The sequence below is a fragment of the Phodopus roborovskii genome, unplaced genomic scaffold (assembly GCF_943737965.1).
Source record: "Phodopus roborovskii unplaced genomic scaffold, PHOROB, whole genome shotgun sequence".
NCBI lineage: Eukaryota > Metazoa > Chordata > Mammalia > Rodentia > Cricetidae > Phodopus > Phodopus roborovskii.
This window is the reverse complement of record NW_026125052.1, coordinates 13,778,344-13,804,126: the sequence shown is the minus strand read 5'-3', so window position 1 is coordinate 13,804,126 and position 25,783 is coordinate 13,778,344. Positions and strand designations below refer to the sequence as shown.

The following is a 25,783-nucleotide window of genomic DNA, read 5'->3' as shown; positions in this document are numbered from 1 at the left end:
TCAAGGAGTGCTCCACTGTGAGGAAATTGTGCTGAGGCTATGTGGAGGAGGTCTGGAAAGAGAACCATGTTTACCCAATGTTTCTTGGGTAGGCATAGACAAATTCATCACTCTACAAGTAAGTTTTTTTTTTTTTTTAAATGTTTAATTCAACCCTTTTCATTAAAATCCAATCCCTTTTCTTCTCTTCTATTTCCATGTGGATGACAAATAGGTACAGGGCTCTCCTTCATTTCCACGAAGGAGATGGCAAGGGATTCTGTCTCTAGCTCTGCTGAGATTATGACTATGGCACTTTTCTCTCCTCAGGCTCTTGAACTTACCCCAGTGTATCAAACCAAGAGGAATTCAAGAAAATGGACCGTGAAAGACAAGCAGAAAAGAGAACCCCAATCGCACCAAGAAGGACAGCTGGGAGAATGCCTGTAATTTCTTGGGAGCTTAGCATATAATGGTTTTCCCAACAGGCTTGGCAGCAGGGTTCATGTCTGACATCAACTCTGCTGTGGTGGTCTGGCCATCTCTCAGGCTAGTACCATGTGACACCCAGAGTTACCTTGCTTAGACAAGAAAGAGAGGCTATGGATTCTACGACATTGTATTCCTATTACATTCCAACACTATCTTGCTGTATTTGCTCAAGTTTGAACAATAAAATGAGGACTATGGAGATGGCCAAGGAAGAGAATAATTTTTGACAGGAAGATGTCAAGATCCCAAGGGTAGGTCGAGAGGAGCTCTTCTGGGATCTCAAGGGCAGATCCAAAACTCTCTCTTCTTTTCTCATATAAGAGCCAGAAGGACAACTGGGTTATGGCTACACCACCCAAATGTGACTGATCTCATCTGATATCAGAAACTAAGCAGGGTCAGATGTACTTGGACTGTAGAACAACTGGGGCCTAAAACCTGGACACAGAATGGAAGGATATGTCTCCTTCCTCCCTCTGTTCTTTATACATTATTCTACTCTGGGTTCAATGCATGCCCACTCTCCACTTTGGTTTCCCTTGACCCATCTACTCTATGGACAGGAGAGAGTTAATGGCATGATATGGGCAAGCTATAAATTTCCCATCAGTGTGGAGAGAAGAGGATCGTTGGCAGGGAGGGGGCTGGGCTGGGGGGGGAATCTGGGAAAAAGCCAGGAGGTTGTCTCTAGGTAACAATAAACACTGCAAGCAAGGAGCAGCTGTTACACTTACTCTCTCTGCATCACAATGCTGAAATAACTCTAATAAACTAGTGTGCCCAATGCACAGGCATACACACATTTAGGGTCAAAACCCCAGTTGCACCTCTAGGGCTGCCCTCTGCTCCAGAGTAGGGTCTTGATGCCATAGATATAGCAGTGCAGGCCTGGGAATACTTGCAGGGGAAGATGAGGCTGATGAGTGCTTCCCAATCCAAAGGCAGTTGTGGAGTCAAGCTGGGCAGCAGAGGCTGGGAATACAATTCAGATCCTGTGATAGTCAGTGGTAGAAACAATTCAAATTCAGCTACCTTCTCAGCTGGGAAGAAAGGAAGGGGTGGGAGGTGTGTGTAAGGAAAGATAACTACTTACCATATCTAGTCAGACTGGAGGTAATCAGGTGGCCAAGAACTGAGATGGACAGTGGGAGGTGAAAGAATAGGGAGCAGAGAAAGGAATTTGGGAAGGGAGAGGATCAAGGAGAATGTGGTGTCTCTCCTGGGACTAAGGTTCCCCCCTCCATTGCAGCCTACACCTATACAGTGATGTATACCTAGGCTCCCTCTCATAGTACAAGTTTTGTATCCAGGGCTAGATGATGTGTTGACTTAGGTCAAAACTAAGCTTTAGTTATGGGTTTCAGAGCTCCCTACACTGCCAGGAAGGAGGAAGAGTAAAACTGATCTTATCTTCCTGCATGAAGAACAGTTAATCTGTCTTTGTCCAACCAAAGTAATATCTGGGTCACCAGTAGATGGGAAGAAACCCTTACTCTAGCTAGAAAGCAGAGCTTCCAGAGATAAAAGGAATAGAAACAGACAAACAAGAACTCACCATCTAGCACAGAATACCCACCCAACCCTCTCTTCTGAGGCAAGAAGTCAGGGTGTTTATTATCATGTGCCTGGATATACTAGTACCCAAAGTCCCTATTGCTCTTTTCTTGCCATTTCCAGTCATTGCCCAAGAAAGAATTGGGGAGATACATATTGGCCCCCTGACCTGTGAGAGAGAAGAATACTAGCACTTCTGAACATTGGTGGCTACAGCCATTTCCCAGCCTATACCAACTGTTCATCAGTCTAAGTGCTGCTAGATGCTCCTTCTCCAGTTCAAGGTAACTGATTCTAGTGAGGACAGCATTAAGCACAGGTGGCAATCCTTCGTCGATCTGGTCCTGTAGTAGTATTTGTTTTTCTATTAAGAAATTCACATGTGACTGGAGAGATAGCTCAGTGATTAAGAGCATTTGCTCCTCTTGGAGAGACCTAGGTTCAGTTCCCAGCACCCATAAGGTGGCTCACAATTACCTGTAACTCCAGTTTCAGAGGATCTGTTGCTCCCTTCTGGTCTCCACTGTACAGTCACCAGGCACACATGTGAAGCCCCAGATAAACATGCAGGCAAGTACCCACACATATAAAATAATCTTCAAAAAGAAATTTCTGGCACTAGGCATGGTAATACATGCTTACAGTTGCAGCACTTTGGAAGATGAGGCAGTATTGAAACTTGGTGGCCAGCTTGGGCTATATAATGAGATTCGATTTCAATAACAAACAAACAACAATAGTCCTGTCCCATCTTCCCCCCCACCCGAAAGCTTTATGTTAGCTGGGTATACAGAGTTCTAGGCAGGCAACCGAGGAACCATAGTAATAGCTGTTTACCAGGAAACCCTCTTCTGGAAGGTACCCAGGATTTCTGATATTCTCTATGTAACCTGTGGAAATAGTGGGTGATGCCTCAGTCTTCATTGGGAGAACTCAGTTTCTCCTGCTTACTTCTTTCTCACCTCTCCCTTTCTTTTCATAGCCAGGACATCTCCTAATCGAGATGAGAGAGTTTTTCATCTACAGAGCTCAGAGTGGGGAGGATCGGGGCAAAAGAAAACTCTAACAGACTTGATCCCCCTTCCCCTCTGTTGTTTCCATGAACCACCCCCATTGCTGTGAGTCACCAGAACCTCAAGCTCTGCTGAGCTGCCAGCAGCCTTCTTCCTCCCCCTTGCAGACATGCAAATATGTACCCTAGCGAGCCCAGTGCCCACCATACCATAGGGCCACAGAATTCTCTTTCTTCCTTCCTTTTTTTGAGAGGGATTTATTTATTTATTTGTTTTATATGCATTGGTGTTTTTCTTGCATAAATGTGTGTGTGAGGGTGTTAGATTCCCCTGGAAGTGGAGTTACATACAGTTGTGAACTGCTATGTGGGTGCCAGGAATTGAACCCAGATTTTCTGGAAGAGCAGCCAGTGCTCCAGCCACCCCACCCTCCACCACAGCATTCTATTTCATCCCTAGGAATCTGGAGCACACACACAGAGATGAATGAGCAAAGGAGTGTGAGACCCCAGCTTGTGCTCTGTGCAAGGCCATAGTGCTGGCTGCCTGCACAGTAGAACATGATTACCAGCCAGGAGAGCTGGCACACTTGGGCATATCGCCTCAGTAGCATGTAAAAGGAAGCAGGAGAAGATGGGGCAAGAATGCTGTTTCAGAAGCAGACATCTCTTCCTGTATCTTCTTTTGGGCACATAGCACTGCTACTTCTGTCAATGTCTTTCTCTGCTTTCCTTTCTGTCTATGGCCCTGAAAGATACAGGGAGATATCCATAATAGCTTTCTAAATATCAAGGTAAGAGGTTCAGATTTTCAGATCTACTCTCAACACATAGGAAAACTGAAGGGAAAAGGAAGAAAGGGGTCCCATTAGAGTAAAACCTAAATGTTAGGTCAATACTGACTAACTCCAGAAGGCAGGGAATTCTGGGTACTGCTACCTCTTCCTACCATATGTACTTGATATCTAAGTATTTTCCCACAAAGGGCCTGAGTTTCTTCTAGGCTCCAGAGCAGGCTCTAGATGTGGACTTAAGGCTATAGATATAAGGCTAGAGAGATGGCTCAGCAGTTAAGAGCACTTGCTGCTCTTCCAGAGGACCTGAGTTCAATTCCCAGCAACCACATGGTGGCTCACAGCCATCTGTAAAGAAATCTGGTGTCCTCTTCTGGCCTACAGGCATGCATGCAGGCAGAACATTATATAAATAATAAATAATAAATCTTTAAAAAGGAAAAACAAAAGGCAACACGTCTGACACCGTGGAATAACCTTGGAAGTAGATGGCAGACCTGGCAGAATTGGAAGGAGGGAAAGCTACTCTATTCCTCAGAGAATATCCAGAATATAGAGTGAATGCTTCCCTATGCTGCCACTACACTAGAGTAGGGATGATCCAATAACCAACAGCAAAAAAGAAAGCAGGTTTGTATACAGAAAATAGCTTCTCTCCTTCGCTGTGTGCCATTCTTCACAGCTGTGTTCCAGACTAGAAACAGCATTCTGTAAAGAGTAGTCCCCATACAATATTCATTGTGAATGTTCTGCACTATGTTGAACAGCCAGTTTCACAGGTGGAACTATAGATCTCAATTCTTACATTTTTGGTTGTGAGCCCAGCCTTTAACAACTAAGCCATCTCTCTAGCCCTGCGTCTCAGTTCTAAAGTGTCAGCAACCTATCTTCTCTTCTTCCTCATTTTCCTGACAGGACAGCCTTTGGCACAGTTTTCTGATATCGACAGTCCTGAGGCCCTTGGAAGCAGAAAGGGGCCTAGAAGGTTTTTTTTCCAGATTGTCCTAGGGGGATATAAGGACCTCTTACCCTGTCTATGAGTAACAGACCGTGACAGCCCTTGACAATCTAAGGCAGATCAGGACAGGGTAGGAAGCTACAGAGTGAGCCAGACCCTGCTTTTCTCAAGGGCCTGAGGGTAAAAACAGGTTACTAAGACAGAAGACCGTTCTAGGGGTGGAGGAAGGTAAGGATGAGAGCTGGAGAGTGTGGCAAATTCTATTGGTATTGCCTTGTAACCTTGCATTCTACCCTTGCCTCCAGCCCAGTTTAGCCCCATGAAGCACAGATCAAAGAGTGTTGACGATTTTGAGAAAAGAGAGTGCTGAGAATGCCCACCTTCGGCAAGTTGGTAGAATAAATAATCCTCTATTACCTTCATTCATCCTTCTCTCCCTGGCCCTAGGGTTAAGAGCAATAAAGGAATAAGGGAATGGGGATATAGACAGCTGGAAATGTGCCCTTCTCTTTAGGATAAATCAACATTACAAGAGCTAGAAGGGATCTAAGACTCTAAGGCCAGGATACTACATGAATTCAGGAACAATTCTAATTTGTTTTACAGGACACACATTGAACACTGTCTCATTGACAGTAATGGAACAACAAGAGGTGTAAAACTATCTTTGATATTTTGGCATAACTTTTCTAATTGCTTATATGATAGCATGGAAAACTGTGATAAGATTTCCCTATAAATGTCAGGCAGTGGTGGTATACACCTTTAATCCTAGCACTCCAGAGACAGAGGCAGGCAGATCTCTGAGTTCAGAACCAACCTGATCTACAGAGTGAGTTCCAGGACATCCAGGGCTACACAGAGAAACCCTGTCTCAAAAACAAACAAACAAACAAACAAAGAAAATTCCATTTAAAAAATCAGTCTTGTCCTGGGGATGGGGTAGGGAGATGGTAGAGGTGGTTCAAAGAAGGATCTCTGTGAGTTTGAGGCCAGCATTGTCTACAGAGGGACAGGAATGTTTCACCGAGAAAAGGGTTCTCAAAAAACAAACAAACAAAACAAAACAAAAAAAAAAAAAATAGTCTTATTTGGAAGATTTGCCTTTAGGTTAAGTAGTTGAAGTAGCTAATACATTTCCTTCCCTTAGATCTTAAAAAACATGGCAGAATCCTACGGAGAAGGGCTGGAGGCCAAGATGGATAATGACCACTGAAACAGGCTGCACCTCTCTTACATCTCTAAGCAACAATCAGTCAGAAGACAATGATGAGAATCACTTGACATGTCAGACATTGTCGGACAGAATGTCATGTTTATGTTTTTCACTTGACTTCCTTCCTTCCTTACCTACCTACTTTTTCTTGCCCCATGCTCTCAGGAGCTCTCCAAATCCAGAACATAAAGCAACTTCAGGGCAGGATTCAATTGGCTCCTCCACTCTGGGTCTTGGTCTCCATATCTGTATAATGAAGGGGGTCAGGTAAGATGAGCTCCAAGTTCCCTTCTTACAACCTTAAGGTTCTAAGATTCAGACCTTCACTAGGTCTCATTTGCATGTTAATTTGCCTATAATCTCTATGGCACTATTTCCCATAGAAATGTATAGAATGGGCCCCAAATTCTGTTCCTTCCAAATCCCCTTGACCACAGTCTCAGGTCCATGGTCCCTATCTCTTATTCTCTTTCTCTTCAGAGACCTCAATGTTCAACCCCACTTCCCTGTCATAGTCTTACACTCAACTGTAGGAGTAAGAAAACAGCCTTACCTACTATTCTGGCTATAAATTTAAGGCTGCAGACCTGAGTCAATCAGCACAATTCCATCTCTTCTGGATGTCCTGGCAGTTGGGGGGAAATCCTGGCACCTTTCCCCAGTGCCTCCCCTCCTCCTCCACCTCGCTGTTCCCCATGCCAGAACGCAAAGTGGCCAGTGATTGATGGGCCCGGGTTCCTGGTAACCGCACCCAGTGGCCCAATCCTCCTCCCTTATCCAATCCCTCCCCTGTCCCTATTCAGAGATCAGATTGTCTCATGTTGGTCCCTGAGGTCCCATTAATTAAAAATACATCCAATTAAATGGCAGGTGAAAACGTGCTATTGGCGCTCTACACCCCCCTGCCCCAGCTTGGTCTTTCCACCCTCAACCCCCCTCCAAGGCTCAGCTGTGCTTTGAGCTGAGAAAAAAAAATGTGGAGAGAGGGAGTAGAGGAAGACATAGGATAGGAGTATGACATGGGGGTGGTGGTGCTTGAACCTCTGCCAGGGTAGCATGTGCCAGTCTGGGAGGGTGGCACCATGCCCTGGTGTCTAATTTCTGGAGGTGTGAGTAGGTTAAGTCAGCTGGGTACCCACTTCCATTTCTCTTAAAGGGGCAGATGGCAGTAAGAGGGTATGGCTAGCTGTACTGCCCTGCTTCCGGATTTGATAGACAAGCAACAGAAGTGTAAATGGCAGAGGGATCTTTGGAGCAGATAAGATGTTCAGACTCTTGGTATACCTCTGCTATTTCCCAAACTAGGAAGATAAAGGGCAACTGACTGGGACCCAGGTGTCAGGGCATGGCAACATTCTAGAGCTTAGTCATGTCTACCCTTGCCTACAAGAAAGTTGAGAAAAGGATGGAGAGAGGAAGGAAAGGAGTCATAATTTGGGTGGGAACAGATGGGTCAGATAGGATAAAACATATATAGATAGATGCTCATATGAATACCATGAGCACCTTAGATAAAAATACTAAGAGAGACCTTTCCTGTTGGCTCTTTCTCTAAGCAAAAAACAGCATCAGTAGCATCATAGTAGTAGGCTGTGCATAGAGCATCTCCTTGACAGTCACTGATTGATCTCATTCTCTTCCATCCTATGGAGTCCTAGCATCTTGCCAGGTAAGGCATCTGCCTCCAACCCAAGTGACACAAGTCTAACAGACACTTGATACTGTTAGGAAGGACGACTAGGGTGGCACTCAGAATCAGGCAGGAGCGAGGGTGCCAATTCAGGGTTTCGGCCTGGCTGCCTTGGCAGCCTCAGCACCTCCTCACTTCACTTTAACGCTAATTGGAGATTTTAATCTGCACTGCTGCTCTGCTCAGGGTGCTGGGGGGAGCACCAGCTGTGCAGTAATTCCAGCAGCACCGACTGTTTAATCAAGCTGTCCTCCTGGGGAAGGGCCTTCAAGCATGGGGGAAAGAGAAAGTGGAAGACCTCTGTCAATTCCCTGAGCTTGTTCATTCCGGAAGGCCTTCTGGGGGTAAACTGTGGCGTCCTCAGTCCCATAGGGCCCAAGTCACTTGGCACACCCAGAAGAGCCTGACACGGCATAGGTAGACATGAGGCTCACAGCCAAAGCAGTCCCCCTTGTGCTGTTTTCTGCTTTATTTTTGGCTCAGAGCTCTCTGTAGTCCTGGGTGTGTTTTACCCGATCAGATACAAAGATCTACTAAACTTGAATCCTGTAGGTTTGCGGGGGAGGGGATACCACCAGGAGGGAGATGAGGTAACCCATTTTCTCAGTCTTAGGTTTCTTAATACTTTCTCACCAACAAAGATACTTTTCTTTAAATACCTTTTTAAAAAGTTTTCCCCTCTGAAATCCAACCAATCCCACCCTCCTGGACTAGAACTCAACATCTTTGGGGCAAGGGGACAGGACACTGTGTTTGATAACTGGAGTCAGTTATGCCTACCTTGAAGAGAGAGTACCTGGAACTTCTAAGTTCAGCTAGGCACCCACTCAATCATCAGGCTTGAAGGACCATTTTAAAGGAATAACAAATGTTATCTGTTATTTTTCCGGCTTCTGGTCAATATTGGGCTCTCTGGGAGTGTTTCTGATCCTGTCCTCATCCAACTGTTTCCTAAGGGGCTTGAGTTTTAATTGTCCAGCAGTGCCCTCGTGTGGTAGAAATCAGGACTGCAGTTACCCTACTGGGTAGACTGCTTGGAGGAATCAAGGTAGTCTGGCTGACAGACAAGTAGCAGTTGTAAATGTTGGTGCTCTCTAATGCCACCACAGAACTAAATACATATATACTACCTGACTACTTTCTGGGGTATTAGATGCTTTCTAACATCTACTTTACCCTCTTACTCACTTTGTCGCCTATGCTCCCAGGGGAAGTCGCACCTGACTTAGAGCACGCACTTATACAGGCCTGCTACTTAAGCTGTTTGGGTTGCAGAAATGAGAGGTACTCCTGAGAAAGGGGCCAGAGAGTCAGAAGGATAAAGCAGTGTCACTCTATTATCCAGAAGGTAGGAAGATGCTTTAACCCCACTACAACTCTTCACAGGCCCCAGAATAAAGTGGACATTCATACTTTTAAAAGAGTGACATTTGGTGGCTGATTCTACCCTAGAGTCATTCCTTTTCCATTCCCTAAGGCATGTGAGAGATAGATAGATGCTGGTTCTTTTGTGGGTCTTTTTTTGTTTTGTTTTTGAGACAGGGTTTCTCTGTGTAGCCCTGGCTGTCCTGGAACTTGCTCTGTAGACCAGGCTGGCCTCAAATTATGAAATCTACCTGCCTCTGTATCCTGTGTTCTGGGATTAAAGGAATGTGCCACAATTGCCTAGCCTAAGATGATGGTTCTAAGGAACACACTAGATAAACACTCTCAAAAGATCCAGGTACTTTCCCAGTAGGCCTTCAGATTTTCAGCTTCCAAGAGAAAGGGTATTTATTACTGTGTCATTCTTTACCAGTGTCACTTCACATACCTGCTAAATGAGGGAAATGGTTCTGAACTACAAAAGAAGTGATGCACATTAGAAGGGACCTCTAAAGACTAGGACTTAGAAATTGCTGAGACAAAGAGCTCAGTGACAAGTGACTTCCCTTTTTGGAGACACTGAACAAAAAAACAAAAAAACAAAAACAAACAAAAAAAATGGCTTGAGAAGCTAGATGTAGAACCTATAGTCCCAGCTCATCTGTGGAGTTGGGGGAAGGGAGAGAGACACAAGAGAAAGAGAGACAGAGACAGAGGTCATCATCTGTGAGGTGGGTGAAGCAGCACAACCTACTAGGAGGGAAGGAAGGTGGAGGTGCCGGTTCTGGGTATTGAAGACAGAGGAAGCAGGCTGCAGACCTCTACTTCAGTGTCTCATGAAGTATTTGGATAGACGGAATCTTCCACTGAACCTAGAGAGAAGGTAGTAAAGCTGGTTAGAGAAGAGATAGTATTGTCCTATCTTGACTTAAATAGAAAACAGAAACAAAAGTGGTTTTTTGGGGAAAAAAGTATTTTGTGTATATAGGGGTATAGACAAGTGAGATATCTATCCTAAAGGAGTCTGAGAAAAACTGAATATAATATCAGCACTACACTGTAGAGGAATATCCATTAACACAGAAATGAAATAAGTGCTACTGCTAGAGAGGGGCTCACTCATTCTAACTGGAAGAGAACTTTAACTAGAAGGCAGGACCTCAGAACAGGGCCAAATAAGCAGTTCAGGAACCCTTCTGGAGATCTCAGGAAAGGACAAGAAATGTCCATGAGAGGGGTGCTACTTTGTGTAAAATCAGGCTAGTGGCTTCTGATTGACTTTAAGTCCCTACCTGGCTTCAAGTATTGTTGATGAGACTGTTTGACAGGCTCTGGATGCAAGGTAACTGACGGGCGTCTCCGAGTTCTTCAGGGGCCATCCCTGCTGCTGCCTTCTGTAAAGAAAAACAACAGGTTATATCAGACATGAGACAGGGATCAGAAAACAAAGAGAGTCTTTGGTCATGCACAGGAGATTATACTGTTGGCAGCTACCAGCTAGAGTGTGATAGTTGCTGTTTCTCCAATTCTCTTAAACCTGAATTCCCCCCAAACTGCCAGATGAATCTTAAGAATGCTTCCAGAGGAGTTGACTGCTCCAGATTCCTATATCCAAGGAACTAGCTCCCAGGCTGTTAAGTGCAAAATCATGACCCCAACACTTAGACATCTAACAGGAAATTCAATAGAAATAGAAGTTGTGTAACATGGAATTACTATAAAGGGCTTTGAGCATAGTGCTAATACACAGGTAATGCAAGATTGTAACTTGGAGGAAGCAACCTGATTTTAGACCAGATCACCAGTTTGGTTTAAGGTTCTTGTGTTCATCAAGGCTTCTTTAAGAGGAGTTGTGAGGCAAAGAATGGCCCTGATTATGAAGCAGAAAGATTTGCAGGAGAACACATTTGTTGCGATTTGATCAAGTGGGTCTATCATACATTTCCTAGGAAGGGAAAAAGTGTTTGCATGAAGATCAACCCATTTCTCTATTCTGTCAATTATAGTGCAAAAGACTAACTGTAACTGATACATGATGGGATCTAATCCTTTGTTAACCACAGAAAATATACATTTGGCAGATCCCCTAACACAAACCACAACTATCTCCAATTTACCCATCGTTTCTTTGCTTCCTTCAGCATTTCCCTTTTTGCTATTTACAGGCTCCCAATTTCCTATGTCCAGAGAAAGCAAGCATAGGAAAGGACGGTAGACATAGCTCCAGGATGAGATGACTTACAGAACCTGTCCCATAGGCCAGCCACCTGTTAAGCCTATTTTGGGTTCTGACCACTATGAAACACTTGGTCCAAGAATACCAAATACCAATCCCACCTCCCTACAAATAAGAGAAAGGTAGATGGTCCCCACCAATTTCCTTGAATCTGAGAATAGTTTGCTTTGCCTTGAATGCTATTGATTCCATATCCCAGAGATACCTACTCCCAGCCCTACCTTAAAGAAGTGCCCTCTCTCTCCACTTTGATTCTTTCCATCATAGCTTTATTGTAATGCCAAAGAGTCTGAGAGATTTAGTGTGAATTTTTCACATTATCTCCGAGGACCTTTTTCTACTATCAGTACCCCGTGTTTATGGCTAAGAATTATTTGAAAATCTGGGGTAACTAATGGCATCTGGATCTTTGGCTGTGGCTACCACTCCCCCCCCCCAAACAAAAGAGTCCTTATATCTAAGAAAATACTACTTATAAAATTTGTATGTCACTGAGATTCTTTTTAAAAATCACATTATCTTATTTGTTTACTATATGTGTATGTGAGGTGTGACTGTACCACAGTGAATTTGTGGAGGTCAGAGGACAACTTGCAGGAGCTGGTTCCCTTCTTCCATCATGTAGGTCCTGGGGAATTGGATCTCAATTTGTTAGGTTTGACAGCAGGCACCTTTACAAATTGAGCTATTTTACTGACCCTGAATGAGTCTAATTTCTTTAAGACAGGGTCTAACTATATAGCACTGGCTGACTTCAAGATCTTCTTGTCTCTGCCTCCTGATCCCTGGGGTTAAAGGTATATTTTATCACACCTAAACACTAAGCAATCATTCTTGAATGTAGAAATACATAACATGATTTTGTACTAATGACTTTAAATCTATTTTTATTCCTCAATTTTTGTCTTCCCCTGTCCCCTTTGGAATCTCAAGGTTTTTTTTTTTTTTTTTTTTTTTTTTTTTTTTAAGTAGCTTGGGGTTATCAAGAATAGGTAATCTAAAAGTTGAAGGCTTGATGCTTCCTTGTGTAGGTTAAAATTCTGCCTCTGGGAGCTGCCTTTCACTGCATGACTGTGGATGAGACACTTTTCCTTGCTTAAGCATCAGCATCTTGCTCTAAAAAGAGAGGCTGGGTTACATGACCTCTTTTCTAGCTCTGGACATCTATGATTCTTTAAAGTGCAAAAACTAAATGTTCCTTCCTCCCCTTGTGATACCTGGGCCTGTCGCCCTTCTTTTGCCACTGTAGAAAGTGCCCCTGTAGTATATGTCTTTCTAGTATACTTTGACTAAAGGGAAAAATGAATCCTGAGTGTGCTATCTTTAAGTGCCAAGTTCTAAGAGGAAAAGTTAAGGAAGGATCTAACTCTGACCTTGCTAAAGCAAACAGGGAAATGCCTCTCTCCATCCTCAAACTGTCAGACTAAACAAATACTTGCCCCTTTGTCCTAGGGAACCCCCATATGAGTAGTGGTTGCTAGTCCAACACTATAGTGTGTGTAGATGGGGAAAAAAGGACATGTAAAGACATCCACAGCAGAGAAATAAGTACCAAAGCCCACATACTCCTGTATTCCTACTTTGGGACTGTACATGTCTGCAAAAAGCCCTGGTAAGACACAGCATCCCAGCATTTCTTCTCCCCAAAGTCAGAAAGGAAGAGACAGTGAGACAGGAGCTACTTGGCTTCCTATAAATTGTTTTGTCCTTCCTCACAGCTGCAATCAGAAGCTAAGGGCTCCCGCAGGCCTTGTTCTGATCTGCTGCAGGCGATGGAGGGTTTTTGAAATGGAGAGGACTTGGCTGCAGCCCCGTTTCGGCTGCCATTGGGGCTAGCTAATGGGCTCATTCGGGAAGACCCCCGCCTGCTGCACTAAAGAGTCCCCTGCTGGCCCCCTCCCCAGTCCCAACCCAATTAATAAATGGGGGCTCCCACTTTATGGCTTTGGGAACTGGAACCAGAGATACAAATGACCCCCAGGGAGGGACAGAAAAAGGCCTTCCAAGAATCAAGCCAGAGAATTGTGCTTCCAAAGGCACATGCTGCCACAGGCTAGTCATTTCCTATTTTCAAAGCATTAAAGGGGAAGAAACTGACAAAACCAAAACAAACCCAAAAACCAAATAAATAAAACCCTCTATTTTCTTTCCCAGATCCAGGGTAGGCTAGCATTTTGATGTCTTTGCTATACCTCAGAGACAGATTTTCTTGCCTGGTTCTCCAAACTGAAAAAAGCTTAGGGTAGGTACTAAGCACATCTGGACATAGTGCATGCTCTACTGTCCTCCCTTGGCAGGGCCTATTCCTACCATCTGTAACACTGGACAAAGGCACATTGGATTTAGCTAACAAGCATTTGCTTTTTAAAAACAAAGCAGCCGCCAGGCAGTGCTAGCACCTTCCTTTAATCACAAAGCTTGGGAGGCAGAGGCAGAAGGAACTCTGAGTTTGAGGTCAGCCTAGTCTATAGTCCAAGTTCCAGGACAGCCAGGGCTACACAGAAAAACCAAAAAGAAAAAGAAGAGAAAAAAAAAAAAAAAAAGGAAAGAAGGAAGAAAATAAAGCAGCTACCTCTCACCTAATTTTCACCATCAGCTCTACTGTGTCCTGGGATTCTCATCTGGAAACTACCTTCCATCCCTCTCATTCACATCCATGTTGTCAGCAAACCTAATTGCTGTGGGATACCCCTAATTTTTTTTTTTTTTTTTTTTTTTTTTTTTTTTTTTTTGATTCCCTTAGTCCACTCTGCAAGTCCTTTTTGCCTCAATTCTGGGCAAGAATATGAGCATCCTAAAGAACTGTTTCCTTGGCCCAGTAAAGTTACAAAAGGCTTCAGCATCATTTTTAGCTCACTCTAATTTATTCTATATTACTCCTAAATAAACCAAAATCCAAATGATAATTCAGGCCAGTAAGGCTGCTTCTTGAATTTCATTTCCTAATATACCTTTCCTGTTCCAGGCCTCATACAGACACACATATGCGCGCTTCTCCCCATATTCCTCCATAATGCTAGTAAGAAGCTCTTATATGAGGCACAGAACCCGAGTCTTCTTTCTCCCCAAAGTCACAAAGAAAATGAGACAGTGGGAAAGGAGCAACTTGGGTTCGTAAAAATACTTGGGATTAAGTGATATGTCCTGCCATCTTTTCTTTCAAAGAGTCATTCTGATTAATTTTGCCTTTTATGTTTATTTCTTCACTTTGGCTTCTTCCTCTTCTTAGGATTAGGCTTACTTCATAACCTGGACATCTATGTAGACTTGTAAATTACACACTATTAACTCATCACATGCATATAATCCCCAAACTCGAGGCAGAATTGTCAGACCATCCTGTACTATGCAGTTTTGAAGCTAGCCTGGGTGACATGGTGACACAATCTTTGTCTCAAGTCTGTCTCAAGTGGAAAAGCACAGCAAACTAAACCAAAAATATCAATTCCCCACACCTCAGGCAAGTATAAGGCTTACCTCTCTCACTAGGCCCAGAAGCTTCCTAAAGATGAAACCCTCTCTTGGTGTTCTTGTCATGCTGTTCTGTACTCAGCATATGACTTAACTAGTGATATCCTTTCTTTTCAATGAAGGTGCTTCTATGGCATAACTCTTTGTATACAACATCTGTGAACTTTTCAGGTTGCCACCTATTCCAAAGGTCATCCAGTCTTTCCAAAGTACAAATTCAGGCTGGGTAGTAGTGGCACACACCTTAAATCCTAGCACTTAGGAGGCAGTGGCAGACCAATCTCCACAGTTCAGGGCCAGGCTGGTCTACAGAGTGAGTTCTAGGACAGCCAGGGCTACACTGAGAAACCCTGTCTCAAAGGAAAAAGAAATTAAAAATTCAGTTTTGTGATTTCAAAGTGTTAAAAACAAAAAAAAAAAAAAATAAATAAACAAGGGGCTGGAGAGATATCTCAAAGAGCACCAGCTGTTCTTCAGAGAACCTGGGTTTGATTCCCAGTACCCACAAAGTAGCTCACAACCATCTGTAATGCAGTTCCAGGGGATCTGATGCCCTCTTCTGGCCACACACCAGTTAACACACATGGTGTAGACATGCAGGCAAAATACACACACACACACTTAAAAAAAAAAAAAATTTATCTCAGTGACTCATACTATTTAAACATTTTCTTTAAGGGCACCTTGAGGATAAAAACTCATTTTATTACATAAAAAAAAAAAAAAAAAACAGGCTTTCTTGGGGTGTGGTAGCATGTACCTTTAATCCAGCACCTGTGAGGCATAGGCAGGTGGATCTCTGTGAGATTCTAGTCTGTGTAATGAGTTCCAGAACAGCTAGAGTTATATAGTGAGACCTTGTCTGAAGAAAACAAAACAGGATTTCACACATCCCAGACTAGCCTTGAACCTGCTATGTAGCTGAGGATGCCCTTAAACTTCTGAACCTCCTGCCTCTGCCTTCCATATTCTGGGATTATAGATATGCTTAATCACTATGTTCAGGCCCTGTTCCCTAATATGGCCAAGATTAACTCTATATTCCCAGATAATCTGAATTTCTAGAATGAAAATCAATTCCAATGCAAGTGTAATCTTGATCCCTACAAGACCTGCCCCTGATCATCATTTTTTCAATAGTGAAGTTATGTGCTCCTTTCAAATGAGCAGTGATTATTTCTTAGTCTAATCTCATCCTAAAATGCAGATTCTTCACTTCTTGTAGATTAGCCTTGTGGTTAGAGAGGAAAAAGTGATCTACCATTCCCCTTATCTCTTACACACAGCTCAGGGTCTTCAGAGATTTGCCTTATATTCCTTCTAACCTTTGGCTTCAAGTTGTCCAATAATCAAGATATCAAAAGCAGTTGTGTGATGGTGCACACCTTTAATCCAGCAAAATACTTAGTATAGTGCCTAACATGTAGTATTTTAACATGAATTCCCTTTTCCTTACTTCTCCCAACATCATAGGTTTCTCTGCCTTTCTGGGTCTGTGTCAAAGATGGCACTTAAATATTCAAGCTAATGTTCTTTTGTAGCTCATTCATTCTGAGGCTCTTAATTCACACATTCAGCTCTTCTATGCACTGCTCATCTAAGTCAAGGGGAAGATAAGCAGTTTGAAGGTAGGCCTAAAATATGTAAAACCATTTGCAATCTTAAAACTTTCAACAGGTGTGGTGGTACATGCCTTCAATCCCAGCCCTTTGAAGGCAGAGGCAAAGTAGAGTTTCATGTCAGCCTGACCTACACCCAGGAAAGCCAGGATTACAAAGAGAGACCCTGTCTCAAAAACACTTGGAAAATACAAATAACTTCTAACATCTGGTATATTACTCCTTATTCCTGAATTACTTTTGAACCATATAAACAGCATCAATATGTAAATGCCACATTTTAGTTCTCTGTTTAGTAATTTTGTTTATAGGTCAGGCACGGTGGCACATAGATCTCTGTGAATGAGGTCAGTTACATGGTGAAGACTGTCTCAAAAAAAAAAAAAAATTATGTATTTTTGCTGATGGTCTTTAGATACCCTGAAGGAATGTCAAGTTACTCAATAGTCTGGGGGTTCTAGGCCCATTCTTTAAGTCTAAAGGTACTACTGTGACCAAGGGAAACTCTACTAACCAGAATTACTTTAATGGGATCAACCTAAAATAGTGAAGCTCTAAAGCAAACACCTCCTAAATTTTACTAGCTCAGTCACAACTTTACCTTATGAACCACTGCCAAGACAGCTGTAGTTTTCCATGCCTGCCCTATTTCCACCACCTCTTTATACTGTATTTTGTTTGTTTTTGTTATTTTAAACAAGGCCTTTGAGTCCTACTGCAGTTGAAATTATCAGTTGCAAGTTATAAGTTCCAGAATTAAATTTAGAGGCAGCAGGCCTGTTTATCCATAACTGAACAAATTCAAACTTGCATTGGCATAGCCCAGAGTGTTGTTTAATGGTGATCTTCACCAGTAGTAGCCCTCATTAGGAACCCTAAAAGTTCTGAGACAGCCCCTTAGGTAAAGACTCAGGCTTTGTTCATTTTGTACTGATTGCTACACTGTATCCACTACTTCAAACAGCCTCTCAGAGATGGTTCAGTTTGGATACATTGTTCTTTATTCCTTTACAACTATCAACTAGGATTTACAGCTACCTTAGACCAAGACACCAAAAAATTCATTTATGGGGGCTGGAGAGATGGCTCAGAGGAAGAGCATGTTACTCTTCAGAAAGACTTGAATTCGGTTCCCAGTACCCACACATCAAGTGGCTCACAATTACTCATAATTCTTCTCCCTGTTGATCAGATAACCACTTCTGGCCTTCTTGGGTACCTGCACACAATATAAGTCTTTAAAAATCCATAAGTGAACTTTATGCCTATATCCTTACTTCAAAGAAGTATGTTGAAGTTGAGGATTATGTAATAGGAAAGTTTCATTGACAATAACCTATCTATAGATTATAAGAAATAGGAGAGAAACCTAGTGGTCAAAACATTTTGGCACCTGAGTGATAATCACCAAAGCATCAAGACAGCCTGTATTTTCTTTCTACTCCCTATCATAGCCTTCGTCTCAACAGTCTTTATTCCCCATATATGTCATCTGCAATTGAACTTAGAAATGTTACCAGCAAAAAGCAACACCTTTAGGATAAGGGAGATGAAGAGGTGAAGGCTGAAAGAGTAGAAGCAAGAATACTGAAACATAACACAGAAGTTCCTTTCATACCATTGCAATGAGAAAGTATGGTTACTTTTTGCTCTTTACCTCCCACTCCAGAACCAGATGTCGATTCTCTGAATTATCTGGAAATATTATCAAAAACTATGAAGCAATAATATCTTTAAATACCCAGTAGAGTTAAGTCATCAGTAATTATGGTAGACTTAAAACATCCTAGTAGGATCCTGAGTGGGACAAAAGAGAGAAAAAGGTGAGGGGAGGAAGCAAGAAAAGGAGAATGACAGCTTGCTTATCCAGTGAGGGGTGGGATAGATAGCACCAATGATTCCCATAGCTGTCTTCCAACCTGTGCTGGAGGAATCCTCTACTTATCCTGAGTAGTCCTAAGGCTGTAGAAACACTTGGAGATATTCCCACACATGAGAAAGCAAACAAAACAAAAACAAAACATCAACTAGTGTCCAGGAATGTTCGTTCACCTTACCTCTCAGGCCAACTAAAAGACTGAGCAGCCCATCTCCCCCTTGACATGGTAGGCTATTTCTCCACTAAGGAATTAACTCCTCATTCTCACTCTACCTAGCCCTTCAGAACTACTAAACTGTGAAAAGAGAAGTCACTCAGTAACTTTATATCATCTAACGAGGAGGGGCAAACTTTAATAAAAGAAACCCTAGTTTACAATTGTTAACTTATTATAGGCATATTCGCCTTTTAAAAAATAAGGGTGTGTATCTGGGAAAACAGTGCTAAAGAAATTTGGGTACTGAAAAGGATTTCTACATGGAAATGGCTTTGTGCATGAAGAGAAAAAAGTTCATGCTATTTAATATTTAAGTCCTTAGTTTTTAGACACAGAGTTAAGACAGCCACTGTTATAAAGTGGAAACAATATACTTTGGTAGCTTGAAATTCACATCTAGTCACAAACATGCAATGCACAATGACCTAAAACCAATTCATTGTCTCCGGATGGACCACTAACAAGATTCTTAGAATAGGAACAATAGGAGTTCTCCAATCTCCATCAGGGTGAAAAAGGTATGATTTTGCTCACTGGCAAGGAACAGCAAAAACAGAGAAATTTAGCCTGCATAAGTAAACCTCAGCACCAGCTTTTTAATCCTTATTTGTTCATGTCCTAGGTGTTTCTTACTCTTCTACAACTTGCTCATCCCATATACAAAGTTCAGACAGACACTTTTCCTCCTCCTTTCTCCTGATGCAATTTGCCTTTTCCCTAGCTAGACTGAGCACACATTATCAAGGACTCCTTAGTATTCTAAACCATAAGCAGAATTAGAACAATTTCCCCCTTCGGTAGAGTTGGGAAAGATTTTAGTAATAGTACAGACTTTAACCTTTAAACAATTCTGCTTCACTTCCTGGCTTACTGCTGTTAGGAAATCTCAGAGGGAGCTGGAAACATTAACCCCCACACTGACCCACTTGTATAAAATTGTGAAAACTAGACTGGGTGAATGGTGGGGATCCTGGTTTCAGAACATCCTTTGGGTCTAAACAGATTCTTACCAGCTTCTTTTGATGCCTGTTGAGCTCAAACCCACTTACCTCTCCTGCCAGGAGGAGTCAGTCAGGGTACATGAAGCTCAACTCTTGATGGCTTCATACTACCATCCATTTTCTACTTTTTGCTTTTTAAAATGATGTTCTTATGGATTCCCCTAACTCAAATTTTAATTCTTTAGTTTTTACTCTATCATTCTCAAGTACCTCTCCAAATCCTGAGAAATTTTCTTTTATTTTGGTAGTTTATGAGTCTATAACATTGAGAACCCATAATATAAAGGACAAAAATGTCCTTCATGCAATAGATATGCTCAAAGGGTACAGAAATTAGAAGTAAATGCAATGGAGCAAAAGTGGTATATTAACAGGAAATATTTAATTTTCCAATCTCCACTTTCCATCTTTATAAACTGAAAGAAAAAATTTAATATATTACAAAATATCTGTACATAGACAAGGTACACCCAATGGGGGCCAAAATCAAGAGAGAGAAAGGAATACAGTGTCAGGAACCTATAAATCAGGGAGAATGAGTTGGCAACTGACACTTTTCCAATGCACCATTCTCTCTCAAAACCTGCTGGTAACCAGTTAAGCACTGTACCTATATATGCATATTACACACACACACACACACACACACACACACACACACACACACACACACACACACACAGAGTGATGATTATAAGCTAACAAAAGTCCTACATACAAACTTGTTGCTAACTGCCCTTTTGTAAATACACAGCTGTTATATAATTTGTGAGTTCTTATCCCTATAGACAGATGAAAAAAACTAAGGAAACTGGGTTAAGCAATCTGCTTTTAAAAACTGCACACACACACGCGCGCACACACACACACACACACACACACACACACACACACACACACACAGACGATCATGGTCAAGCCAGTTTTGCCTCTTATTCATAAACAGAATTAGATTTCTCAACTTTCAAACTAATGTATTTGATGACACAATAGGTAAAACCCAAACCATTTTTTAATAGAACTAGGCTTCTAATTTTCAAATAGTTGGGTTGAAAATTAAGCCATTTTTTTACTTCAATTATGTTTATAGATATAATGTAGCTGAAAAATGACCAAATACCTTTTCTTCCTCCACACAGATTTCAGGATATTTAAATGAGTTACTTTCCTCTGCTTTCAGAAGAGGTCAAAATTATTACAAAAATATTTTTTAAAAGCTAGACTCCCAAAATGGGGTGGGGGTGAAACAGGTTCACACATACATATACACACATTCACATACACTCACCCGCTTCCCTAGTAGGGATGGGGGAATGGAAGCTTACGTAAATTATTTAGACTATTTGGCATAATTAAAAATATAGTGTGGCAGAAGGGAAGGGAAAACATTATTGATGACTGTCCATAACCAAAATACAATGAAAATATATAGAGAAATTTATTCATATTTGATGGGAAAACAGTTTTTTCACTGAACAGATACTTATGTACGTATGTATCCCCGCTCAGTTTCTTTAATCAAAAATATGGGACTGGGGCCCAATACCTTACAATAAAATATCCTAAAATAAGGCCCACGTCTGAGGACTAACTAGTAGCAGACTGAAGGTACAGATAAACTTTAATGCAATCTATGGATAGCATCTCACTGTGCCTAGGATATCTAATCAAACATCCTGGCATAAAAAAAGCTATCAAAGCCAAATGGCTAGAAGGTCCACTTACTATTAGTGTTTGGCCTTATGGCAAAGCCAGACCAAAATCCAGAAAATAAAGAAATATACACACAGGTATCTATTTCTGTAACAGGGGAAAATAATTCTTATGTAGCTGAAGAGGGTTCTTTCACCTCTTTAAATTTTTAAAAAATTAATACACCTTTCTAAATATATATTTTAACTTAAGAACTTGGTATTGAAACATGAAATTTCACTCAGTTCTGAAAACTATTCTTCAAGATGCTCAAGTATGTTTGGGTTTTTCTTTGTAAAAGGGAGCTTAATCTACATTTCACAAACCTCTTTAAGTCTGTGCAGGCCAATATATGACATATATACTTTTACAATAGTCCAGATGCTGATACTCAGAAATGGAAGCCTTAATGAGAAGCTTCTCAAGTTATCTCACTCTGAGATCCTTTCTCTCTTCCATTTCCTGTTTTGATAAGGCAAAGTTCGTGAAATCATACTTTAAACCCTTTACCACAAAGTGATCCTTACAAGAAATGGTAGGCTATACATGCTGTGATGTATACTTTATCACTATTGTTCTTTCCCATGGTAAGCTGCTTAAATTTTTTTCTTTGAAGGTATTGGGGATTGATATATCTTCAGATATACACCCTAAGCTAGGTTACATGTCCATGTATTTTCAGGATTTTCCTCTGACAATATCACAAGGCTCTGTTTGAAAGGCTTTTTTCCTTAAACATAAAAATATACATGTAAACATGCTTATTGATCTTATTACCCCTCTAGGTATGTATGTAGGTGCCATCTCTAACCAAAGCTCAGCAGCAATGTCCTATCATTTACAAATCAACCTCTCATTTAGAACTGGCTTAAAAAACAAAATAAAAATTTTAGAATTGAAGAGTTACAGAGAACAATGTAGGAGTTTAAATTTCCTTTCCTTTATTAAAAAAAAAAAAAAAAAAGAAAAAAATAAAAGTATTCCAGGTTCTTGGGCATCTTTACTATATTTTCTTCTAAACAAATGCCTCAAAAAGATATGGAGAGAAGAGGGGAAGACACACATAGGTTAAGAAAAAGAGAGGGACAAAAAGGAAGGGGAGGAGGAGGAAAATGTAAACAGGCAAAAAGCAAAGACTGGGTAAAAATCTACTTACTTGCCCAAGAATGCCACTTTCTACAGCCTGCTTTAATGAGCAGGAAGAGGAACATAACTTTTGTCAAAATTGAGCAAACTTAAGGATGAGTAATTTATTTGGAATAGGTATGTACAAGATGCTTAACATAGGTAAGGGGAGTGCTCACTGAAGCAAAAATGTGAGATGGTAGCGAGGAAGGGAACATTTAAGCCACTGTTTTCCCTTCTAGTAAAACCCTAAGAGGAGCTCAGATCTTGTGAATACTATTCTCTTTAAAGGGGAATGGAGAACTAAATAAAAATTCAAAAGAAACCGCACACAAACATACCCACGTACACACACACACACACACACACACACACACACACACACACACACGAAACAAAACTTTAAAAACCAAAGCCTTTTCAGAGCCATCTCAAAACATAACTCTTTTCTGCTCAAGTGCAGGCAATAAGGTACTATTCAACCGAATGTCTCGTCTCGGTTTTCTCCGTATTTTTTACTATAGCTCCTACATAAAGCAGAAGTAAATATTCTGGCTATTGCCCACCAGGAGGAACTGGTGCCAACATCGTTGAGTCTCTTGCTAGTAGCAAGTGAGCAAGGAAAACAACGGACAGTGTTGCAGTAGCCAAATACAGATGATTACCTTGCTCTGGCAAGTGATTTCATTAAAGGTTCAGAGGACTAGATGGAAAGATTGATAGGGAAGGAATCTTTCAGGGCATTGATGTCTCTGGGTTAATAAGGAACTCCTCTCCCTCTTCCCCCTCGTGGTGGAACTCTTGCACCCCGGTAGAGTTTTCCATAAGCAGAAGACTGAGCTGGGCCCCCCCACTGAAGAGCTGTTCCTGAGCTGTTGGCCCCAGTGGTTCCTGGTCCCAGCTCCCCATAGTTTTGCAATTTGGTCTCTGCATGTACAACAGAGTTGCTATTTCCCTCAGACTTCAGGAATGGTTGCCCAACCACAGAGTGTAATGTTAAAGGGACCCTGGCAAAACGAAGGTCTTGGTCCCCTGGGAACTGAACTGACCCTGTGCCCTGGTAACTGTTGGACTCCCCAAGGTGGCTCACAGAGCCTGAGAAGGTTCTATTCTTCACCAGGGTCTGGACCAAAGATTCTGTCAAGGCTGGACCAGAACTGCGTTCATCAGTGTCAGTGGCACTGAACCCTGTTTCAGGCCCATCAGTGTTTCCATAAGTCCTGTTGGGATGGGAACGGGTGGAGTACTCCATTGGTCTCAAGGCCTGGTGCTCATGTGGCAGGTGGCCAGGAGGCTCTGCTTCAGGCTGGGATAAAAGTTGCAGCAAGGCGGCTGTCACGGCGGGATTCAACTCCTGGGGGGCGCTGGAAAGATCGCCTTCAACCAGAGGGGGTGGAGGTGGCGGCGGTGGAGGTCCAGGGGGCTCAGGGGGCCTCTTCTCTGGTGGAAGAATGTGAGGAGGACATGCTGTGGAAGGGTTACTTCTTTTAAACACCATCTTAAAAATCACATGTGATTATAAACACAAGAACATACTACCCAACATAAATAAGTACCAATACAAGTAACCAGATAACATTAAAGAAAACCTTGGGATCAGGAAACTGAAATTTATAAATAAAATAATCAAGTGAGTAGAAGTAAAACAGTTGTACTCTGGACTTAACAGCTGGTATAAAAAGATGTTATGTTTCAAATGATTGTCCTGAATTTTGTCTGAGATTTCCTTCCTTAAAGAACTGTTCTAATATGCAGATTGTTGGCAACCTCTCCATCCCTTCTGTTGTTAAATCAAAGCATTATTGGAAATAAAGCAGAAAGAAAATTGAGAAGGAACAATATACATGCTGTAGTCACATTTCTAGTACATAATCTTTTTGTACAACTTGCAGACCTGGCTAACACATTTACACAATGTTTGATGATGTAAGATTAACCTGAAATACAACTTAAAAGACTATACAGGAGAGATGCAATCAAGAAGAAACTCAACATGTATAAAAAGTTATTTTGCTTCTCCAAATATTAGTCATTTCTCCCCATAACTATATCTTCAAGTTGGATATTACCCAACTACACTGTTACTCAGTTTCCCAAATAACTGTAATAATTGTAAAGACCAAAGTAATCCTATTGTAATTTTCTATTTTGTTTTCTTACCTTCTTCATTATTTTTATGCTACAAAAGAGAGAAGTCACTCTATAGCAATGTTATGCAGAAATGGACTATTGATAAAACGTGTTCATCCTGTGTTAAGAATTTAGTATTCAGGAATATGCTGAACTAATACTATGCTCAATTATTACTGAGATCTTTCCTGAACCATGTCCCCAAACTTTGGCTTTCTCATTGCTGTCTAAAGTAGCCTGACAATGACTTCTTACCAAAGCAAGAGATGAGAGATACAACAAAATGAGTTTGAGGCCTTAGAAAACTACTAAAACTAATACTAAAAAGCATAGTAAGATTAATGTGTTCAAATATGGAGAACCAACATGCTTTAAAAAAAAAAAAAAAAAAAAAGTCTGTTTTGGTTTTATCTTCCAAACGACCAATTTTCTTTTTTCCCTACAGAAATATTTAAAAACATCTATATGATCACTCTTCTATTTTGTTAGTGATGTATTATTGTCATTACTTAGGCAAGCCAAAATCAGTTTTTGGTGTTTTTGGTTATAATTTGATATTTCTGTAGCATAATTATCTTGAGCACACATTGGAAAGTAATTAAGTTTGGATTCCCCAAGTAAGCAGATGAAAGTACTTTTAAAAATAATATATAATTTTAACAATCCGAAGTGGAAAATGAGGCCATGTGCTATATGAAGGAACAAATAGGTAACCAGTCTAGAGTTTCTGGGATCGGAGGCACAAGCTGAGCAGGCAAGGGGAGGCAGGGTATCAACTTTCAGTTTTGAACAGAATAACAGACTTTATAATATGTAACTCCAAGTTACTTGTTGACTGGCTGGTTGTCTGAGTACCAGGGAAAAATATATTTAAGGAGAAAAAAAAATCAGCCACTGAAAATTTACAATTTGGAGAATAAATAACCTGAAAGGATAGGGTACCTGAACTATACCATATGTTTAAGAGCTTTTACTCTCAACACTACTTATTTATCTTTATAAGGACATTCAAGTACCAGTGATATTAAAAGGAAGAAAAAAGTATTTAGAACCTATTCATGAAATGACAAGTATTTTATAATAGTTGAGGGGGAAGAAAAAAATCCCAAACTAACCTTAAAAGACATGGCTATGAAAATGGCAGTTTAAGTGTACATTCTTTCAATTGTACCAATTTTCATTGAAAGAACTACTAAAGCCGGGTGGTGGTGGCGCACACCTTTAGTCCCAGCACTCGGGAGGCAGGGGCAGGTGGGTCTCTGTGAGTTCAAGACCAGCCTGGTCTACAAGAGCTAGTTTCCAGGACAGCCTCTAAAGCCACAGAGAAACCCTGTCTCGAAAACAAAACAAAAG

General features: G+C 41.4%; 1 protein-coding gene across 9 annotated transcripts in view; it reads right to left on the bottom strand.

Annotated features, from left to right (window-relative positions):
* Window positions 1-639: 639 nt before the first annotated feature.
* Window positions 640-25,783, bottom strand: part of Cdk12 (cyclin dependent kinase 12) — a 73,220-nt gene continuing 48,076 nt past the window's right edge. For 2 of the 9 annotated variants that reach the window (XM_051175644.1, XM_051175648.1), the window contains exon 14: window positions 19,847-23,767. In XM_051175644.1, coding sequence (XP_051031601.1) covers window positions 23,058-23,767 — 710 coding nt within the window. In that variant the 3' untranslated portion in view covers window positions 19,847-23,057. Of the gene's footprint in view, window positions 1,512-6,143; window positions 6,252-9,810; window positions 9,933-10,352; window positions 10,455-19,846; window positions 23,768-25,783 lie in introns of those variants that run through there. The other 7 variants (XM_051175664.1, XM_051175659.1, XM_051175677.1 and 4 more) reach the window with 7 other exon arrangements.